We start from the raw sequence: 23,330 nt of genomic DNA, 5'->3' as shown, positions 1-23,330 counted from the left end.
TAATAGTATACTAGATTAAATAGTTTATGGATTTATATTTTTGATGGTCCCTCACACCATATAATATAGACTTAGATTTGAGATTTTGTAAGTTCAAATAGGCTATATTAGTAGAAAAACATCCCTTTGATGTGCAATGGAGAAAGCTTGAAAATAGCTTCTTTTTCAGTTTACAGAGAATTCTTTCAACTTTAGAGTCCTTTTTGACTGAGAATAAGTCCACTGGCTTTAATGTTCCTAAAATAGTTAGGATATATAAATTACATTTATAAACTTTCTATAAATGCTATCTGCATGAGTTGATAATCTAATTTAGAAAAGGAGTAACAAAAACTAGCTTTAAATATTCTGCCATGGGAACTAGACATTTCTGTCAATTAAGGCTCTATTTATTTAAATGAACATAGTTTTGAGCCAAGTTTCTCTGTGGTGCAGGACAACTGTTTGTAAGACAGTGGTGAGCGTGGAGTGACGGTACCAGTTCAGAGAGTGATTTTAGTGAAATCTGAGAGTGATTGCTGTTGAGAATTGATCTCTCCTCTTTCTATGGCTTATGAACCATATTTCTCTCTATCACGAGCAGCTAAGTTATAGCACACAAAATAATTATGGGACGTAAAAACAAAAGAGAGAAAAAGTCAGGAAATTGCAACAGTACTTAGAAAATGCAGGAGAATAATAGAAATAAGCAGAAATGAGTTTACTACCTATCATGATAATTATTTCCAAATGAGATGTTTGAATACGATCTTCTCTATAACTCTGTCAGATATGTGTTATTGTAGCCAGTTTACAGCCTTAGAAACCATGACTTTCAAAGTCAAGAATCAAGACAAAGCAAGTCACAAATCTCGCCCAGGGACACAAAACAGCCACTATGCCAAGAAGCAGAGCCAAGATTCATGCCGTCTGGGTGATCCTGGTCCAAGCTGGGTGATCTTTTTTTTTTTTTTTTTCTCCTATCTTGGGAAAGTTTCTAATGGCAGTCACTAGATTACCTGAACACTAGAGATCAGCAGGTTTCCTGGCCTGATAGAAAAGGTTGAGAAAGAACGTAAAAGGAGGAAAACCAGAGGAAGAGCAAAGGAGAGGAAAAGTCTTCCAGAACTGGAGATGGAGAATCTGGGCTCTGTATCTGAGAGGCCCCAGGGCCTAACGGATAGAAGCCCCTTCTCCACACCGATGCCCTTGCTCACCTGTGTGCCGTCCATCCTGACCCCTGCTCTGTGCTCCTGCCGTCATCCCTTCTGGTCTGTGCCTATGTCTCTCCCAAACGTGATAAGGCTTCTTCTCAGATATTACAGCTATGTCAGTCAACTTTGGCTGAATTTTGAAAGCTCTCTGGGCCTTTGGCTCAGGCTCTTATGTTTTAAAGCTGAGAGATTTTTGTTAATCTGACCAAGGACCCAAAGAAGATCATGCCGTGACATTACCATGTCAATGGTACCAGCTGCGGATTTTAATACACAGCCTTTAGCTCTTTCCTTTCACACTGAGTTTTCCTGCCTTGTTGGTGAGCCATCCAAGGGGAGTTCACATTTCAGTAGTGAATCTGGGCGCAGGCATAATTTTTCTTGTTCAATTTCTTGTTTCAGGAGGTAAACATAGGCTTTGAATCCTCAGCCACATCTCTAACAACCACTTAGGGCATGTCCATGCCAATTGGACATATTACAGGCAACCTTGACATATCAGTTACAGAGATTGATAACCTTAGACCCCAACCGCTACCCTGCAGTGTGTAAGCGCATGATAGAGACATGTTCCATTCTGTCATGAATTTTCATTTAAATGAACGTAGTTTTGAGCCAAGTTTCTCTAGGGTGCAGGTCAACTGTTTGTAAGACAGTGGTGAGCGTGGAGTGATAGTACCAGTTCAGAGAGTGATTAGTTTATGTGAGCAGCCTCATACCATCATTAACCTCTATGCTTTAACAAACTGAGTTGATGTCATTCTACATGAAATTTGCTCAGTTATTCACATTTAACTGACTAATTAATTAAGTTACTTTGAAGTGTTTTGCTAATAATGTAATTCATTGCAAGATAGCCTAACCTCCTTGACTTTTGCAAGTTGATATCATATTTAACATATGGAAAGATTTTAAAATGTATACAACCTGTAACTTGGAAGTAATTACTTCTATCAAAATTTTGTGAAAGGCCAAAACCAGTAAAGTGTATGTTATCTTAATTCTTATTGTCTATGGTAGATTTTGAGGGGTAAACCTTTAAGATATCTCATCATTATCCTTATCACGATTAGATATTATGTATAAAAGTGTGGCATGAGGTAAGTGCCAAGCAATGTACGAATTACAGGATTGGCCTCGTTCTGAACCTAAGGAATTAATAATTAAAAATTGGGGTATACAGAGAGTAGCAACAGCCACATATCTACTGTGTATTTTTTGGATTTGCAAGTTGACGTATAATTATCAACTACTCTAAGAAGAATGTATTTTGACCTTTAGTGCTTGTAGAAATGCAGATACGTCTTTCAGCCCATCTGTCTTGCATTGAACCCATTCCTTCCCATGTACCGTTTCACATGGAATCTTTTCCTTTGGCAAAAGGAAGACGTTGATCACAATAACCAATTAGTACAAAATAACATGACATGTGATTATATAAAGGATTATTGGTATAATGTTCTGATCAAGGAAATAGGGAATATTGTTTTTAGTTGTGTGTCTGTTCTTTTTCTTTTTATGTAGTTATTTAAGTAGTGTTCAAAATTTAGCTGACTTGTTTACAGGAGATAAAAGAGTACTAAGTAAAATTTACCTTTTTTAACCCCAATATCACAGTCTTACTTTCATCACATCTTAAGTGGAAAATGATGTGGATAACACTTCTCTATTCAAAATAGACTCCAAACTCAAAACATGATATCTTTAGCTAACACATAATAATTTCCATTTTCACAAACAAATTTCTTGGCATCCTGATTCATCTAACTTGAATTCTACTTGTTTAAGATTTCTTGTATAAGCTTTCTAAACTTACATGTATCACAATAACACAGGCTATTTATTCTGATATCTTGTATTGTTAATGTAAGCTGACATCTTTAGGGCTTCCCTGGTGATTCAGATGGTAAAGAATCTCTCTGCAAGGCCAGTTTCAAGCCCTGGGTCGGGAAGATCCCCTAGAGAAGGGAAGACTACCCACTCCAGTATTCTTGCCCAGAGAATGCCATGGACAGAGGCTCCTGGTGGACTCAAGTCAATGACATCTTTGCCAGATCATTTCACTGCTCATATTAGTAAACTAGTGATACATCTTTCAGCTTTAGAAGAAATAATGTCCCAATTCAATGTAGTAGATGGACGAAGTTAATGTTGTATCATTTAGGCTATTAAAGTTGCCAAAGTTCCTCATCACTTAAGTGAGGGTTTATAAATACTAGTTTGTATTTCTCATAACTCTTTTTCTATCTTATCTGCTCTTTTAAAATAGTCCATGTCTTTTGAGTGTCTCTATTTTTCCTATTTTGAATACCTCCTAACAGTCTCACATCTCTAAATAAGTTGGAATATTCCTCTTGAGGGACTCTGCAAGATTGCATTCTTATTCACACTTCCACTTAGTGCTGGCAGGAAGGCTAATTTCCCATTTGATTAAAATAGATTAATATTGGATGCGATTGTAGGTTCATTATCGAGTGTGCTCCATCACAACTTCTATCTTTCCCAAGGTGGTTGTGGAAGAGCATTTTCACTGTCTTGTTTTCCTTTTGCTTTTAAAAACTTTTAAATGCATTTTTTTTAACCCCTTAAAGTTACCTTAGGGTCAATGTATTCATGAAATGGATGAAACTCACTGAATATGTATATTCTTATTCACCTCAGGTTTAGTTTTATTCTGTACTATACGTTTTATCTCTTCCTTTAAATTATAGTTTTATTTAACACTATTGCTAGATGATTCTGGTTATCTCCAAGATGTTTTCTTTAGTTTGGAAGTTTTACAACTGAGATGTCACAATTCTGGAGGCAGAGAAATCCGAAACATTGACAACCTGGGCTCAATCTGTCTATCTGGTCCTGTTTTTCCAGACCTTTCCTGAGAGCTTCAAATGCCAATTTTTTTCCTGTCTAACCTGCTTTATATTTAATCTCTGCGCGTGTTCCTAAGTCATGTTTACCAGAGCTCTAGGACTATGTCAAAATGCCCAAGAACAGTCCAGTAGGAGCTCTGAACAATCATGTCCCTGATTCTGCTACCTCTGCTTCAAACAAAGAAATCTCACTTTTATATGTCTATGTCATGGGTTTCCACATTTAATTTTATTTAACATACATTTTTATGTTTAGGAAAGAGTCTAAATTACTAGTTACTGGACTAGATCAACATTTTATTCAAAGAATTTATAATGTACCCCATAGCACTGACATCTGGCCCTCCAGATTATTTTGGTGTTGGTGTTTAGCTCTATGGGCTTCCCAGGTGGTGCAAGTGGTAAAGAACCTATCTCACAATGCAGGAAATATAAGAGATGCAGGTTTGATCCCTGGGGTTGGAAGATCTCCTGGAGGAGGACATGGCAACCCACTCCAGTATTCTTGCCTGGGGAATCCCTTGGACAGACGAACCTGCTGGGCTACGGTTCATAGGCCACAAGGAGTTGAACACGACTGAAGCTACTTAGCACTCACTCTCTGAATATCAGATTGCAACCACATGTTGTTTACTGGTGTATTTCCATCCTGCCTGCCATTAAAGTCAGAATAGGATAATAACCGTGTGATAATTTGTCACTTCATTGGTCACTACTGTGGATTTGGCTGACCTGGTTGGTTGGAAAGAGGCAACCTCCTTTTTCAGTCCACCTAGCTATTTGTCCAAATTATCAGCCTGGACAAAAAGGCTGTCTGCTCTACACAGGAGGCTCTTTGTTCAGGAGCAGACTGCTCCACCCACGGAACCCCAGTCCCAGCACTCTCCTGACACCCTCTTTTAATCCCCTTTAGCTACTTTTTCAGCCCTCCCTCATTTCACTGGATTCTGTGATGTTGGGGTGGAAGATTCTGTTGTTGAACTCTCCTCTTCTCACCTTAAATTTACTCCTATACACTGAAGGCTTCCAAATGTATAGTTCTTGCCAGAAGTCTCCACTGAAATCCAAGTTCATACGTCTAACTGCCTGTTTGACATCTCCCTGTGAATGTCTCATAGATATCTAAAACACAGCTTGTTGAACACTGTACTCTGGATCATCCTTCCAAACCTGATCCAACCATAGTCTTCCCATTTCCGTTTATGGTAATTCTATCCTTCTATGTAGGTAACATTCTTGGATTTTGTGTGTGTGTGTGTGTCTCCTATTTTCTTCATATCCAAACCTACCTGCAGAATATTTTAGAGGTAAGTCTCACCAGCTTCCCTCTACCACCGTGGTCTGAGCCACCATCAGTGTTCACCTGAACAGCCGCCTAGCCTGTTTTCCTGGTTCCACTCTGACTACCCCTCTCCATGCTTTTGTTCCCAACCCATCATTTTTGAATGGGGACTTCACTCCAAAGAAGTAGTGTGATGATGTTCACAATCTTTGTGTTTTGATTTTTATTATTATTATATATATATAAATTAAAGATGCCACTTTAAAAAATGATTATATCCATCTTCTGAATGTGTGTATATTCTGTGCTTCAAAGTTTAGAATGCTATGAGCACTCAACAACTATTGAATTAATGAAGAGGGATCTCATTTAAAGAAGTTTGGCAGGCCCTTGTTTTCTATAAAAAGTGCCATGGGCATTAAAAAAAAAAAGCAGAATTTTAAAATATAAATTGTTTTCCCAATTATCAAGGAATAATATATTATTGAATAAATTTCAGTATTCTTGGCTCTGAATACTGAATTCTTGGCTCTACCTTTTACATTTAATAACCATGAGCTGAAGCTAATTACCTGCATTTATTTATTTAATAGATATCTATTATAATTGTGGCAAATACTGTCCTAGGCTCTAGAAATAAAACAGTTAATAAATATATATATTCATTGTAAAATGAATAAATATATAATGTAGTGAAGAAAATAAAGCTAATTAGGGGAGTAGAGAGCTGCCATGTGGGAACGAGAGCATACATTTTATCCTCTTTAGATAACGATTTTCAGAAATGTTGACATTTAGGGAGACCCTTAAATAATTGATATAAGGAACTATGTCGATATTGGGTGGGCTGGCAGGGGGAGAGCCAGGCAAAAGAATTAGCAGTTACAAGTGCTGCGGGAGAACATGCTTATATGGATCCGAAGTCACAACTCTCCTTCTTCTCTGGCTCTCTCCTCCCTGTCCCCCTACCCTGCTCCACCTCTTTCTATTGTGCTTATCCCCTTTTGAAATACTATGTAATTTACTTATATTGCTGATTTCCATGCTTCTTCCCACTGGAGTGAAAGCTCTACAAAGATGGGTATTTGTTTATTGTATTCACTGATGTTCCCCAGATGCCTAGAATGGCATCTGACTCATAGCTTCTGATCAGTAGATCTTCACTGTGTCAGTGGATATTATATTCTGGGGCAGAGAAGGAGACTGTGTGGCCTCTGGATAGCGTGAAAGGGCATGGTGGAGTGCAGTGGACAGGCAGGGCCAGGATCAAATATTGCATGGCTTTGTAGGCTTGGAAAGGACTTTGGATTTCCTCTGAAGGGCGATAGAAATGTACTAAGGAGATGGGAGTAAGAGAACAGCGTGGTCTGATTCGCATATTTACAGATATTATAGACTTCTGTATGAAGAAAGCAATTCGTATTTTCTAGGAGCTAGTTGAGTGGACAGGTGCACCTATGTGTTAATTGCTCACCCATTGCAGGCCTTGATAAGGGCTACAGCTGAAGTACCGACTAGTAGTGTGAAAATAGAGATTCTGGACTGGTGAGACGTCATAGGAAATGGGCACGGGAGTTGGTCCCTGAATTTCAGTGAAAAGAGAATTCTGGGTAACAGGCAATTAAGAAAGGCGTGAGTACAATACAATCTATTGGTTAAAAAAAAGAAATTTAGAATGTAGATTTGATTCTGATTGAGAGAGGTGATGACACTTAGAGCTTTATCTACATAATCTTACTTGATTTTTACAACACTACCAATTGTTCAAACCTATTTTAGTCCTCACTTTGGAGAAAAAGAAAACTGTGGCTCAGAGAGGCTAACTCAAAGTGTTATTGGTCAAGAAAGTAGAAGCATGGGGATTTGAAACTGGGAGACACCAGTCTTCCCAAGTGGCACTAATGGTAAAAACACGCCTACTAACGCAGGAGACATAAGAGATGGGGGTTTCATCCCTGGGTTGGGGAGATCCCCTGGAGGAGGGCATGGCAACCCACCCCAGTATTCTTGTCTGCAGAGTCTCCATGGACAGAGCAGCCTGGCAGGCTACAGTCCATAGGGTCTGAAAGAGTCAGAGATGTCTGAAGCGACTTAGCTTGCTCTCACTCTGTCTGACCGAGAGCCCTTGTACTGAGTCAATCATTTAATGATAATATCATAATTCCAAGAAATATCCAATTCCTTGAATTTAATCAGTTCAGTCAAATTAACATTTTTTTGTATGACCGGAGTTGCCAGTGTATATAATGCTGCCCAAGACACTAAAATTATGTTGCTGATTATGTGCCCTTTTGATAATTAAAGCAAAACATTTATAATAAAAATTTCTGCCTCTGTTATGAAGTGTTAATATTTATGTTCCCTTCATTTATTTATGTGTGGTGGATGTCAAGTACAAGGCAGATAAATTGAAGGAATTAATAAATGCCCACAATTTATCACAGAATAATAAACTCTTAATTCTGTGTTTATACAGCTTCCTAATCAACAAGCTACCAAATTGTGACTTGATCACAGTCCTTCAGTTATCTGTCCACATTTCCAGCTAAGAAATTGGATTCTGGAATAATAAGTCAGTCAGTATGTTCAAAATAAAGTTTTACTGAGGTCATTCCCTGTCTTAGTGGTGGTCAACCATTCATTACGTATTTAGTTATTGGACTGAAGAATATACTAATAACACAAAACTGGTCACATGACCTGGATTTAGAAAAGAAGATCAACATAAAAACATGGGATTTAATAGAGAACAAGGTAAAAGATAATCTTCTCAGAGAAGAAGAAATATTAGTCAGCAAATTTTGAGGATAAGGGTATACTAGATCAGTGTTTCTCATAATAACACATAATGTTCACATAATGACACAAAGAGAAAACCATGGTATTTCTCTGTCACACTAATGCAGGCAGGGGAGGATGCTCAAGCTTAGAACTGAGCAACCTCAGGAGCCTGGGAAGTCGAGACTCTGAGGAGTCACCCTGAAGCTGAGAGACTGGTATTGCAGCGTACTTGTAACCTATTGGTAGCACACTAGTTGAGATGCTCTGTCCTCGTTAGCTCAGAATGATTCATGGTACAACCGAGAAGAGCAGGACATTTTTATCTCTCTTATGTTCAGCTTGACTGCAAAATAAAAGAATTGCACTATGTCAATGATCCCTTAATGTTGACTGCACTTTGAAAACACCAGGGGAGCTTTAGAAAAATACTCATTCGGCATCCTTAAACTAATTGAACCAAGAGGGCTAGAAGTAAGGCCTAAATATTAGTATTTTTAAAAGCACCCTAGAGAATTCTAATATTGGAAGATTCTACTGTTCCTGATGATTGCTAGGGCCTTTTTTGTCTCTAATCATCTGAAACTTTAAATAATGTTTGGAGATAGTCTATAGCAAGCTAAGTTTGGAGGCCAATGAATAATTGGATGCTTTAAAGGGACAATCAAGGAAAATCCATGAAAGAGATATGGATAAAAGATACCATAAAAGCATGATGCTTAGGAAGATCCCCTTGTAGACTTCAAATTGTCAGGAAGCTTCTCTTTCTCCTTGTGACAAAATCGAGTGGAAGGATCAGTCTCAGACTTTGAGATGAGGTGAGACACAAAGATAAGCGTGGATGTAAATGTAGGTAAGAGTACAAAGAAAGGGATTTCAGTATAAAGCTACTGTAAGTTTGTGAAGAGTGAGTGAGCAAGCAGTGGAGAAAGGCCTTAAGCAGATTAGAGGAAAGTCTATGGAAGTGCTGTGAAAGGAGACAAGTGGGAGATAAGGAAGGGCAGGCAGCATAGGGAGCACTGCTGAGCTGGAGGATGGCAGCTTGAAAATGCATCAGTTGTGTGACGTATTCCAACAGCGCATGTCCACTCAGGCTGTAGCAGACAGAATGGACAATTGGATTAAAAAATACTTACAAATGAATCAAATAAAAATGTATTAGGAAAATAGGATGAGACTAGCAAGAGAATGGAAGACGTAATCGATCATGGATTCCTGGTTAGGTATGGAGAGAATGGAAATAAAAGTTAACTTATAAATTACGAGAAAACTGGGTCAGATGTTTCCCATTTTTAAGATGTCCAGGGAAAAATACAGTGAGTCATAACAAACTGTGGAATATTGTTAAAGAGTTGGGAATACCAGATCACCTTACCTGCCTCCTTAGAAACCTGTATGCAGGTCAAGAAGCAACAGTTAGAACCAGACATGGAACAACAGACTGATTCAAAATGGGGAAAGGAGTACACCAAGGCTGTATATTGTCACCCTGCTTATTTAACCTATATGCAGAGTACATCATGTGAATTATCTGGGCTGGATGAAACACAAGCTGGAATCAAGATTGCTGGGAGAAATATCAATAACTTCAGATATGCTGATGATACCACTTTAATGGCAGAAGAGGAGCTAAAGAGCCTCATGATGAAGGTGAAAGAGGAGAGTGAAAAAGCTGGCTTAAAACTCAACATTCCAAAACCAAAGATCATGACATCTGGTTCCATCACTTCTTGGAAAATAGATGGGGAAACAATGGAAACAGTGACAGATTCCATTTTCTTGTTCTCTGAAATCACTGAAGATGGTGACTCCAGCCATGAAATTAAAAAATGCCTGCTCCTTGGAAGAAAAGCTATGACAAACCTAGACAGTGGATTAATAATGTAGAGACTTGACTTTGCCAACAAAAGTCCATATAGTCAAAGCTATGGCTTTTCCAATAGTCATCTAGGGATTTAAGAGTTGGACCATAAAGAAGGCTGAGAGCCAAAGAATGAATGCTTTTGAACTATGGTGTTGGAGCAGTCCATCCTAAAGGAAATGAACCCTGAATATTCGTTGAAAGGACTGGTGCTGAAGCTGAAGCTCCACTGCTCTGGCCACCTGATGTGAAGAGCCATCTCATTGGAAAAGACCCTGAAGCTGGGAAAGATTGAGGGAAAGAAGAGAAAGTGGCAACAGAGGAGAAGATGGTTGGATGGCTTTGCTGTCAATGGACATGACTTTGAGCAAACTCAGGGAGATAGTGAAGGACAGGGAAGCCTGGCGTGCTGCCGTACATGAGGGTCACAAAGAGCTGGACACGACTTGGTGACTGAACACCAAGTTAGAATATGAGAATGAAAGAATGAGGAATGTTTGTTCTGGGAAATCCCTTCTAGTTTATGAGGCATTGTACATCCCTGTGTACACGTGTGCTCCATCGCGTTGTGTCTGACTCTTTTCGACCCAGAGAGTCACAAAGCCTCGACTCCAGCCAGGCTCCTCTGTCCATGGGACTCTCCAGGCAAGAACACTAGTATGAGTTGTCATTTCCTTCTCCAGGGGATCTTCCCAACCCAGGGATTAACCCACACCTCCTGCATTGCACACAGATTCTTTCCTGCTGAGCCACCAGGGAAGCCCCCCGTGCAGCAGGGACACCATTATAATAATGAAATGAAAATGAAAATTGCTCAGTCGTGTCTGACTCTTTGCAACCCCATGGCCTATACAGTCCCTGGAATTCTCTAGGCCAGAATACTGGAGTAGATAGCCTTTCCCTTCTCACTTCTGGCCTAACTTGTACTCTTTGAAGCAGAACTGATTTCCTGGGTAAGCCAGTCTGAGAGAATTAACAGGAATCATATCTTGTTTTATTCTTCCCTCCCTTCATTAGTCTCTCGAACTGCCTGCGTCCAGTGAGCCTCCATTCTAAACTGCCTTTTGCCAAGCTGAAAACTTTGTAGCTTCTCTCAGCCCACTCATCTATTGCCAAAGCCTTTAATTTAAAGAAGTAAAGTCAACTAATTTGCTCACATATCTAATCTGTGTTCTTTAATATGGATGTATTTTAATATTCTCTCTCTCCTACATGATTAATTTATACCATTCTGTCACATCTCCAACATTCAAAGCACCATTCCCCAACCTACTCTCAGCTGATGACCTGTCTTCTTAAGTCCCCGGAGACTTGCACCACCTCCTACCAGCACAATTACCAGGATAGGGACTCAGCACTCTGCCTTCCATGCCTGATCAAAGATGGGGTCCTCTTCCTCTCTAAAGCTAGTCTCTTTTCTAATAGAGTCTATCTCCTCTCATCTGCTGCAGAAATTTGCCTCTTTTCATTCTATCATCAGTTTTTCATCATCTGCCTAGAGCCTTTCCCTCAGCAAAACATGCTCTTCTTTCTCTCCTTTGTCTCTTTTTGCCAGCCAATGTGCCATTTCTTTAATTCCCTTTGCAGCAATATGTTTTAAATTGCTGTACAGTTTCCAATTTCTCTCCTCCCATTTTATCTCAAGTTTTCTTTAATCAGCTTTTCTTCCAACTGTCCACTGAAGCCAACCTCTGCTGTGTTATTAATAAATCCAAGAGCCCATCTTCGTCTTACTTGGTCTCAGCATCTGATACAGATGATCACTGTCACTGCTTGGATTCATGTTGATCAGTGGTCTCTCAGACACATCATTTTGGTCTTCCCTCTGCGTCGCTGATTCATTCTGCTCATACTCCTTTGCGGGTCTCCCAAGATGCTTATAGATAGAATGCCCTAGGGCTTCGGCTTTGACCTCTTTTCTTTTCTGTTTGCATTCATTCCAATCTTTTGGTTTTAGTCCGTATGCTTATTTGGTACCCAGATTTGCGTATTCAACTGCCTTTGTAAATTCCTATTTAGATAACTAGGAGAAACCTCAAACTCACCATGTGCAAAACTGAACAACTGAATTGTTCCCAAACCTGCTTCTCTGGCAGTCTTCTTCATCTCAGTTGGCAGCTATTTCATTCTTCCATGGATGAGACCAGAAAAAAAAAGCCACAGTGAAAGTGTTAGTTGCTCAGTAGTCCAGCTCTTTACAACCCCATGGACTGTAGCCTGCCAGGCTTCTCTGTCCATGGAATTCTCCAGGCAAGAATACTGAAATGGGAGCCATTCCTTTCTCCAAGTGTCTTTCCAACCAAGGAATCGAACTCGTGTCTCGCATGTTGCAGGCAGATTCTTTACCGTCTGAACCATCAGTGAAGGCCCTTCCATGGATCAGATCAAACACCTGAAAAATTGCTCAGGTCAAAAGACTTGAAATGGTGGATTCTTTTCTTTTGCAACCCACAACTGATCCATTAGGAAAATCTGAGCACTTTAATAACATTAAAATAAATAGTTCATCAGATAGCCCATCACTTAGAGATTCTTAGATGTATGAAATCAATCATTCAATCAATCAGGGTTATTTTTTCTTTTCTTATATTTCTGTACTGAATTAAAATCAGTGGTGGATAAGCAATGCCAACATATAATTTTCAGTTATAGTGTGGTTTTGCCATCAGATAGGAGAAGGCAATGGCACCCCACTCCAGTACTCTTGCCTGGAAAATCCCATGGATGGAGGAACCTGGTAGGCTGCAGTCCATGGGGTCGCTAAGAGTCGGACACAACTGAGCGACTTCACTTTCAGTTTTCACTTTCATGCATTGGAGAAGGAAATGGCAACCCGCTTCAGTGTTCTTGCCTGGAGAATCCCAGGGACAGGGGAGCCTGGTGGGCTGCCGTCTCTGGGGTCTCACAGAGTCGGGCAAGACTGAAGCGACTTAGCAGCAGCAGCTATCAGATAAACCTGAAAGTAAGTGACTTTCTCCCTTACTTGCTGCGTGACCTGAGACAAGTTATAATTTTTCTTATATATTCCTTATATATAACTGAGAAATACCTCCTTTAACAGGTTTTGAAAAAGGCAACGCTATGACTGACATATAATATCATTCAGTAAATGGTAACTATTGAGCCATTGTTCTTGCTCTTAAAAGAAAATAAAACAGGACAGTGATTGGCTTTAGCTTTCAAGGAAAATTCTTGGAAAAAGTAAAAGTAAGAATAAAATAATGTACTTGCTACCATGGCAACTGCGGCAGTAGAGAATTTAAAGAGTTTGAAATGAGATATTCTAAAGTTTGGATAGTCTACGCCGCAGCTTTGCATAATAATGCCCTGGTTCCTGTAATCTTGCAGTCTTTCTAATTTAACATGGGATTATGAATGGCGTGTGCATCCATATAAGTTAATGTTTTTTTAATCATCTTATTATTCCAAGCTAACCATGGTAATGCTATCCTGAAGGTCTTTGCATAGAATTGGTTACCATTGTGATTTCTCTAATCCTATCAGTTAAATCTGTTTCTTCTGGGATGATATAATCAAGATGTTTAGTGTAAAGTGAAGTGCATAAAAAAGCATTAGAATATCTGTCTTGTTTGCTTGGAGTATATGTTTATTTTCTTTATTATGACATTTCTCTTAAAGCTCTGTGAATGTGCGCATGGAGATGAATTTATCTATGTGTACATTTGGGTGAGTGCATTCATATAAGTGAGGTGTCTCAAGATATATTTTTAAATGTATTTTCTAAACCACTTATACAACATTATTTAATACAAACAATGTAAGTTGATAGAATATCTATATTTGTTCATTTTTATTTCTGTTCATTCATTCAGCACAGACTTGCCAATTATGTACCAAACAGTACACTCAGCCCAAAGTTGGAACATGAAACATACCACATACTAGCTGTAAGAATCTGAGAATGAGGAAACAGGTTTTTTAATTGTCCAGACTAGTCAACAAGTCAAAATGAGATAGTATTAAAATGTACTCTTTGAAAAAAAAGAAGCAAAGCAGTCAAGGGCGAATGTTTCAGTCATTACCCAAGTATTTATTGCATACCTATTCTGTGGCGTGGGCTTCCCAGGTGGCTCAGTGGTGGTAAGGAATCCACCTGCCAATGCAGGAGACCTGGGTTTGATCTCTGGGTTGGGAAGGTCCCCTGGAGAAGGAAATGACAACCCACTCCAGTATTCTTGCCAGGGAAATCCTATGAACAGAGGAGCCTGGTGGGCTATAGTTCGTGGGGTCACGGAGTCGGACACGACTTGGTGACTAAACAACTCTATGGCCTGCATGCCGCTGGCTCTTGTTAGGGACAGACTAGAAGATAAGTTCCATGCAGGTCACAACTTTTGCACACTAAGGAAGATTCTTTTACCTTAAACTTTAACAAGGCATTATACTTCCTGATTAAAAAAGACTAAAATTCAGATCCTTTATGAGCAACTGAGAATTCTTTACCTTAAACTTTAACAAGGCATTATACTTCCTGATTAAAAAAGACTAAAATTCAGATCCTTTATGAGCAACTGAGAATTCTCTGAATCTTGATGCAATAACTTCACTGCATAGTATCTGAGAACATACATGGAAACTGGGCAGTGAAGAAGAGAACACAAATTTGTCCAGAGTGAAAGTATTTGTTTGGTCATGAATGGATAAGAATTTTACCAATTTTTAAGGAAAAGTGAAATTTAGTGCAAAAACTGTACTATATAGTAGAGCATATGGGGCATATCCAATTTCAGGTTCAACATATAATACTATATATGGAGTTACCATGCCATAGAATGGACCCACAGCTTCTCAGCTAACTCTTTTTATGTGTATAAAGTCAGAGCTCTGAAATCTTTTCAAGTATTATTATAAAACCTTGAGCTATGAGCATCTGATATCCAGAGTGGTAGATTAGGAAATAACATCCTGTTATAAAACTTTAATGTGATTTTTATGAAATCAAATTGATGATATATATTTCAGAACATAAACAACATAATGTAATGAAATTACTGACTTGTAAAATTTACAGTTCTAACAAGCTAATATTTTTCTCTGTTAAAAGACAATACAAAATTGAATCCTGAATTTCAGACAATTGATATTTGTAATTGAAGAATTGAAGTATTCATAGGCTCTCATCATAATACAGGTAAACATTTGTGGAAAATGTGGTTCAGGTAAAGAGAAACTAAAGTGAAAAAGAATAAAAAATATAAAAAGATACTATTTTGAAATTTTCTAATTTGAATTTTGAAGACAATATACTTGCATATATGTGTGTCTACATGCATATATGCACGTGTGCATAAACGTGTATATGTATATAATTCACATATATGCATATACATGCACATATATATACAGACATATATAAAACTTTTTGAGATAATGTAAGAAAATGTAACATACTTTTATCAAGATATGAATTAAAGCCAAATTTAATATTTTAGTTTTGTTATAAATGAAGGTTGTAAAATTTTATTTCAATATGCTCATTTTTTTTTTCTTGGTCTACATGGTCACAAATCTCGAAGTATACCAGGGATTGTCTTGATTTATTTGGGACAACCTCAATGAAAGAATGATTAATTAGCTAAAAAACAGTCTTGAACTAGGCAAAATGTCTCTGAGACATTAGAAACTTTTTTTTTTAATTGAAATACTTTAATCAAGTTCTCATTGCTGGGCTTGACACCTGTTGGACTGATCATCTCATTGACATGCTACTAAATGAGTATTTCCCCTCAGTTCGCCTTTCATTTCTGTCGTAACTACAATGGGTATCTGGCACATCATCTCTCTTCAATAAAGATTTGTTGAATCAATGAATGAGTGAATGAATGAACAATGTGCTGCGAGTGTCAGAAAATAGAAAACTCAGAAGCAGGATGCGAAGTAACCTTAGAGTTTTGGCTGTATGTATAGGGTCATCTTTGCTGCATCCCGAAAAGCTCAGGATATAAAGACAATACAGATATGGATAGTGATGCATAATTATGAATGTATATTTAGATAAATAAATAGATGTTTGATAGATACATGATGGATAGATGGCAATATATGCTTAACTCTCTTCCATATGCCATCCATATGGATTCACTAGGATGTATGTCCCATCTGGGCTGTAAAAATCACTCCATCTGGCAGGACGTCTAACTGAATGCTTGGCTACAAAATCCTTTGTTACCTTAAAATGCTATGATGAAAACTGTATTGATATCTCTCCTCTCTCCTTTCCTCCTCCACCTCCTCCTCATCTTACCCCTCTTCCTTCTTCTGCTCTCTCTCTCCTATTCTTCATCCAGTATGACATTTCTGAACATTTATTGGAAACTAACAGCAAATGAACAGCTCTTTTCATTGTACTCCTTTAACTCTGCAAATTCTTACTCTAGCAAATGTTTGAGCGTGTTATCCAATGCCTATAAGTGAATGAAAGACAAGTTATATTGAATTGCTTGTCTTGAAGCAGGATATGTTATTTGTTGAAAAAAAATGTGTTGAGGGATATAAAAATGTTTGTGCTTAATCTTCCTGACAGGATATGAAATGGTAGCTTTAAACTATTCTTGAAATTTTTATAAAACCAAACTGATAACCTATATTTCAGAAGACTTAAGAGTAATTATTCCCAGAGGCAGAAGGGTGTATTATATGATTTCTGGAAATCATCTCTGTAAGTCTATTAAAAACAAGTGTCTGGCTTGAAGACTTTTATTTTACTCATTAAAAAAAAAGTGTAATTTATTTATCCTTTTTTATTTTCAGGGTTTTTTTTTTTTCTGTAAAAATTCAAGCGCTTGAGATTGCTGGCATTAAGCCGTCTAGAGTTAATATTGTTAATTTACTTCTCTTTGTGAAAGATAGATCTCGAGAGATTTAAGGGAGTGATCTGTGTATAGTAATTGAAACAGACATATTTACCCATCCTGTGGTTAATATTGCCTGGAAACTGATGATTGCTACCATCAGTGTATTAAATTTTATATTACAGAACAATAATGTACTTTTTAAACTTTTAAGTTAATACTTAAAATAGCCTTAATTTAATTCAAAAAACAGTCAAGCTAAGTATGAAATTTCTTGACAAGCCACAATCATCCTGGAAAGCTATTTGGAAAACTAATTAACTATAAGTAAGAGAATATATCTCTACATTTCTTATATTTTTAAAAGACAAGTATGTTCTAATTTCACTGGATTTCATAGGAAAAGGATGTTGACTAAGTCTCTTTACTAATTTCACTTGAACAAATGTTTCTATATGAAAAAAAAAAAACAAAACCACCTAGCTGGGTTACTTCTTATGCCCTGCAATATTTTCAGGCATACTTTCCCAATCACTCTACTTCTGTGCCATCTCATGCCTTTTCACACATGCATCCTTCTCTTTATCTCTTTTGAGACATTTTTCCACTCAGAACTCTTGGGGAGCATGAGTTACATGACCCCATGCTTAAGAGTAAGTATCATCCCAACATTTAAAAGAGAAGAACCAAAAAAAAAAAATATATATATATATATATACACATACATACACATCACTGGTTACCACAACTAGTAAGTGTGTATGTGTGTGTGTGGTTGTGTGGTAATCAGTGATGTGTGTGTGTGTGTGTGTGTGTGTGTGTGTGTATATATATTTTTTACGAGTATGTGTGTATCGGAGAAGGCAGTGGCACCCCACTCCAGTACTCTCGCCTGGAAAATCCCATGGACAGAGGAGCCTGGTAGGCTGCAGCTCATGGGGTCGCTAAGAGTCGGACACGACCGAGCAACTTCACTTTCACTTTTCACTTTCATGCATTGGAGAAGGAAATGGCAACCCACTCCAGTGTTCTTGCCTGGAGAATCCCAGGGACGGGGGAGCCTGGTGGGCTGCCGTCTCTGGGGTCACACAGAGTCGGACACGACTGAAGCGACTTAGCAGTATGTGTGTATAGTTATTTGAGCATCAATGGAACAAATCCCACGTGGGCTAAGAAATCAGAAGGGGAAAAGCAGTTAATTTGAGAAATGAAATAATGTGGCTACTTAACATAGAAATGTAAGAGGAAAACATGACTTTTCAAGTAAACTTGCAGTAGTAATTAGAGTTATATTTAAGGAGACTAAAAGTAATCTTAGCAAATAATATTTACACCCAGAAAAAAATTTTTTTTAATATAATCATTTGTGCTAAAAAAAAAAAAAAAGATCGTAACATATCAAAGGGAAACAGGATCTAACCTGAAGAGTTTCCCAGTGATCAATGCTAGGACAATTTACGCATCAAATAGATTGTATTATAATCCAAAGTATGAAATAAATATACCTGAGTTCATGCCTACATACATAAATGAATGAAAAAATAATCAAAGGAGAGATGCAAGGCTTCTGTACAGAAGAATTCCGTAAAATATACATACATACTCTCCCCTCAGGGAGGTAAAGCTTAATTTCACCTCTCCATATTTCTTCTTTGAGAGTGTGCAACTTCCAAAGAATAGAGTGAACAACTTCCAAAGAATAGGGTGTAGAAACAGAAAGAGAGTAATTTCATAGTTGAAAAACCTGACAAATACTCCTTTAACCAAAAGACTAAAGTTAACATCGCCAGTAAAATGTGGATATCATTCATGCCTAATATGATGTGGTGAGGTCAGTTCACTAATGTTAATATGATGTGATGAGACAGAGCCTTCACCCCTCTAGTATTCTTCTCCAAAACCCATAAACCTAGTCTAATCTTGAGGAAAACATCAGACCAAGCATTGGGAGATACCCTACACGATACTTGACCAGAAATTCTTTATAGTCTTCAAGATCATGAAAAATATGGAAAAGCTTAGAAGCTGTCACAGACCAGAGGAAACTATGGAAAAAAACAAAGAAACCAAATAACTGTGGTACCCGCCATTGGAACCTAGATCAGAAAAGGGACACTAATGGAAAGACCAGTGAAATCCAAGTAAAGTCTAAAGTTTCATTACTAGTAATGTACTGCATTGGTTTCTTAGTTTTAAAAAATAGACCATAGTAATGAAAGATGTTGACAGAGAAATCAGGTGAGGGATACATGAAAACTCTTTCTTACCTTTGCAAGTTTTCTACAAATCTAAAATTATCCCCCAATTAAGCATTAATTTAACACATTATCTTCTGCTTTGTTTGGTAGCTTGATAAGTAAACAGTCACCTACTTACATAACTTGCCAGAATATAGGAATTCCAGGAATTAATAATTTCTTTCTACTTTCTACTCTTTGATATTATGAGTTTGAATCATAACTAGAAATTCAAAAGGAATAGTAATTTAAGTTTTAAGAGCTCATCACCAACATATTACTTTTATAGTCTTCAAGTTCAGCACGGTTAGTTCCTGGTTGTTGGTTGTGAATAACTATGTCATCTTAGATACATTCCCAAAGACACCTTTTTTGGTTCCTTTTAATCTCTGTCTTCCTGAAGTCTCCGCCTTTGAACCATGTGTAAATGGAGCATTTATTTTTACCTCTGAAAAGTGTAAAGTCATCTGAATATGATCCTTTAGACAGACTGAACAATTTGTGTAAAAAGACATAGAAATATGGACATGCATCACAACACAGTCTAAATATTTATATAATTAATATTTTGAGAGTTTGGGTCAAAATTTTCATGTATCTAAAGTGTGTTTTATTAATTATTTTCTACATGTATGAGATAAAGTTGTAATTATTTAGAATAAATGTATGGTACTTTGTAAAGCATTTATTGTGAAATCATTCTTTGAATTAAGGTGAGGGAAATAAGAAAGCAATAATACATTCATATTCATGATGTTATTTAAAAGCAGAAAATTAAAAATAATTGATACATTTTATTTGATAATATGCCTAGATTATATAGTGTTACTGAATTATACGCCTTGCCCCAGAAAGTCTTAGCCAGCTACAATATGATTTGATCTATACAATTTATACAATTTAAAAAGAACTGTTGTTTTTTTTTAAAGCTTTAAAATTTACAATCATGTTGAAAATACCGGAGTAACAAAGAGATTTAGAAATAATCATGATGAAACTATGTTTTGTTACTAGATATATCTTTAAATGGTGTAGGAAACAGATTTCAGGTTAGTCAGGAGAGGTCCTCAGAATTACACCGTGCATGTTTCCCTGAATTGAAACTGTATGTTATTGGTTAACCAGGATATTTAGCATAATCACTCTGCTAGACTGTGGTGGAGGGAGGTGATTATCACTGAGAACAGATGGGCAGGTCCACAGCACTGCCAGATTCTGCACAAGCTCCATTTATTGTGGTTCTTGCTTTTTTCCTTCGGTGTTTTAATTTTTTTTAAAAAAAAACACTGTATGTTCTAAAGAACTAGCTGCACAAAAGGTCAGTAGCTGATGACCTTTCAGCTTAGATTTCAAACGTAGAAGAAAGATTCAAAATGCTATCACTGTGTATCTAAGAAGGATGGGGCAGGTTTCATTTCACACTCTAGCCTCCCTCAATGCATGCACGGATTTATCTGTACGCTAAGCTCTCTGCTCTGCATCTGTAGCTCCTTGTGGATTATATTGTCTCTCTGATCAGAAATGATCTTCTCGGATATGAACACCGTTTCTGGCTCCCCTAAAGTGCATCCTCCTAATGGGACCCGGTTTTATACTTTTCAAGTAAGTGCGCTTTAAATGGCTTCACTACCTAGGGAGTTAATCCATAGTCCAACTTTTAATAAAGAGAAAAATAAGGGAAGGAAAACTGCAAAGTGTGAAAGTATTAAAGAGGATGTAAGATGTAGAAAAGGTGCATGTCCTTTTAATCCAGGTTTTTTGATATGGAAATGAGATAGCATTACGATTCTCTGTGAATTCAAGCCAAATAATAGTGAACTAATTTTCACAAGGATTTTAAAATCTGCTATATTATCATATTTACAGGGTTTTTGAGATAGTCTCCTGAAATTGTTCTTTATGGATATAATATGGTGAAAATTATTAAGTTCCTTCCCTGATATATTACAGAGAAGACAGAATTAAAAGACATTTTTTGGAACTTTGCAAACTATGTTCTGTAGGCTTAGAAAAATTTTGTATTTCTTATACATAGCTTAACATGACTCTTGTTATTTACTTTTATGAGTGCAATATACAATTAATCAATAATACAGTAGCTTAAGTGTCATGTTTAGTACGCTTTTTCTATGTGAGGTAAAGTAGAAACTCATTAAGATGGAAGATTTTCTGTGTTATCAAAAAGTCAAAATGATTTACAATATAAACGTAAATGTGTGTTACAAAGCCGTTACCGACTTTCAGTTGCCTTTGAATAAATCAGTCATCAGTCTAGAAAATGGTTAAGCCTAAAGTAAATCATAGTCTACCTCATTTTTATCCTCAAATTGCATTTTTCAGTGCTAAGGTTTACTTTGTAGTTCAATCATATCATCATTAGATTAAAAGGGGGAATGAAACGCTTCTCTGTATATTTTATATTATGGGAATATGAACAGCCTAACGTAATTATTTTATCTATAGAGTTATAATAATAAATGCAAAGACCTAAAGAATTGATATAGTAGAGGTAATATGTCTTCTAAAGAGAAGCTCTGGATAAATGCACATATGATTTATTAAAATCTCTTGCCTTTGCACACTATAGCAGTAGATATAATTACTCTCTCTCTCTCTCCTCCTTCTTATACTTCTATTTTTAATCCTGTTGCCTCTCCTGCTTTACACTGATGTCTACTGATAGTGCAAGTCTGTGCTGTTACAGAATATTTTTGCTTCCCAGTGGCGATCAGCTTATTGTGGCAGTGATTCAAAATGCAGTTGCCCTGGGGCTCTTGTACAGAATTATTAGTTTTTTCTCCGTACACTGAGATATAAACACTCCTTACAATATCCTGTAGCTGCCTCTATGGGGCAGTTTTTGACATTGGGTATTCTGCTTCAGTCTCTTAAAGTTTAAGGGTCAGTAAATTCCATATGCTCAGTCATGACAGGCGTTTTACAATTCTTTCAGCAGGTCTTGCTGACATATTTCCTGACAGGTGATTTTCTTTGAAAACACACTGGAATGATTTTTAACCACTCATTTTTTTTTTCCTGAGGTTATAACAATTCATGTAAAAAGCACTAAGATCTCAGATAAAATAGAAATGTTGACAAGTATGAGATCTATTTTGCTACATTTTTAAAATCACAAAAAGCTATTTGATCCTGACATTTGTGGTAACAGACATTGTGTGTTTAACTTTTTGTTGCTATTGTTTGTTTTTGCTTTCGGTGGAAGAGAAGGATGGTTTTTAAAGCATGAAAACCAGCTTATAAAAGTTAACTCTTTGCTTTTATCGTCAAGGGACTGAATTATGCATGATTATCTTTCTTATTTATATATACATTAGCCTGTTTTAAAGTGATGTACTTTCGATTGTAGTACTGTCATGAGAAATGAGATGCTGTAAAATAACAGATCATTTGTCAAAAGTGTATCTTGTGGAAATGACTAGTTAAATTTTTGAAAGTGGTTCTCATTATGGATTGGCATAAATGCATTTCTGAAATGATTCTCCATCAAGGAACTGAGATTTTAATGCTTACCTTCTTAAAATTATTCTAGCACAAGAGTTAACATATGCAAAAACATTTAAGATAGCTTAGCATGAATAATATTGAGTTTCAGTTCCATCTTCTCATCAAATGTTTAAACTATCCTGTCATTTTTTACTGAAATTGTATAATATCAAATGTTAAAAGTAAGATTTAGAACATATTTGACCTGAACTGTTTAAAGGTAAAAGATGACAGATAAGAAGCTGAAGAATATTCTAATTACAAACCTATATTTTTCATTGCATTTTAATTTAGTCAGATACATTTATACTTCTATTCACATGTGCAAATACTATCTTGTATAAACTAGCACTTAATTTAAATTAATTTCCTTATAAGTGAGATCTCACTTCTATATACTATGAAAATACTTGAATCTACATTTTTCATTCAGAGGTCCCTGCACCCTGAATGATGCCAACACCCAATTTGCACTATATATTTAGTGAGTAACTTGCCTCCAGAAATTCAAGTTCTAGAGTATAGTTGTCTAGAATGATTTTTGATTGACAAAAATTAAAAATAATTATAATATTTGAATGGATTAAAGCTGTTCATTTATGGTCCTCAAATATGTACAAAAATGGGAAACCTACTTTAAAACAAAATTAAATTATATATATGAATGCAATAAATTCTTTTTAATTTTATGTCCATAAAAGATGATGTCCTAACATCATTTCATATTTAGCTCTATTTCTGCAGGTAAAACTATTTACAATATTTTACTAAATCTCTAGATAAGCTAACCATG

General features: G+C 36.8%; 1 protein-coding gene across 20 annotated transcripts in view; it reads left to right on the top strand.

Annotated features, from left to right (window-relative positions):
• The window catches only part of PPFIA2 (PTPRF interacting protein alpha 2), a 509,064-nt gene that overhangs the window by 148,508 nt on the left and 337,226 nt on the right, over window positions 1-23,330 (top strand). For 4 of the 20 annotated variants that reach the window (XM_060412494.1, XM_042246566.2, XM_042246565.2 and 1 more), the window contains exon 1: window positions 20,213-20,635. The exons of the other annotated variants lie outside the window; for them this stretch is intronic. In XM_060412494.1, the coding sequence (XP_060268477.1) occupies window positions 20,555-20,635 (81 nt within the window). In that variant the 5' untranslated portion in view covers window positions 20,213-20,554. Of the gene's footprint in view, window positions 1-20,212; window positions 20,636-23,330 lie in introns of those variants that run through there. 20 annotated transcript variants of the gene reach the window in all.

This window comes from Ovis aries, chromosome 3 (genome assembly GCF_016772045.2).
Source record: "Ovis aries strain OAR_USU_Benz2616 breed Rambouillet chromosome 3, ARS-UI_Ramb_v3.0, whole genome shotgun sequence".
Taxonomy (NCBI): domain Eukaryota; kingdom Metazoa; phylum Chordata; class Mammalia; order Artiodactyla; family Bovidae; genus Ovis; species Ovis aries.
This window is presented reverse-complemented; position numbering and strand designations above follow the sequence as displayed.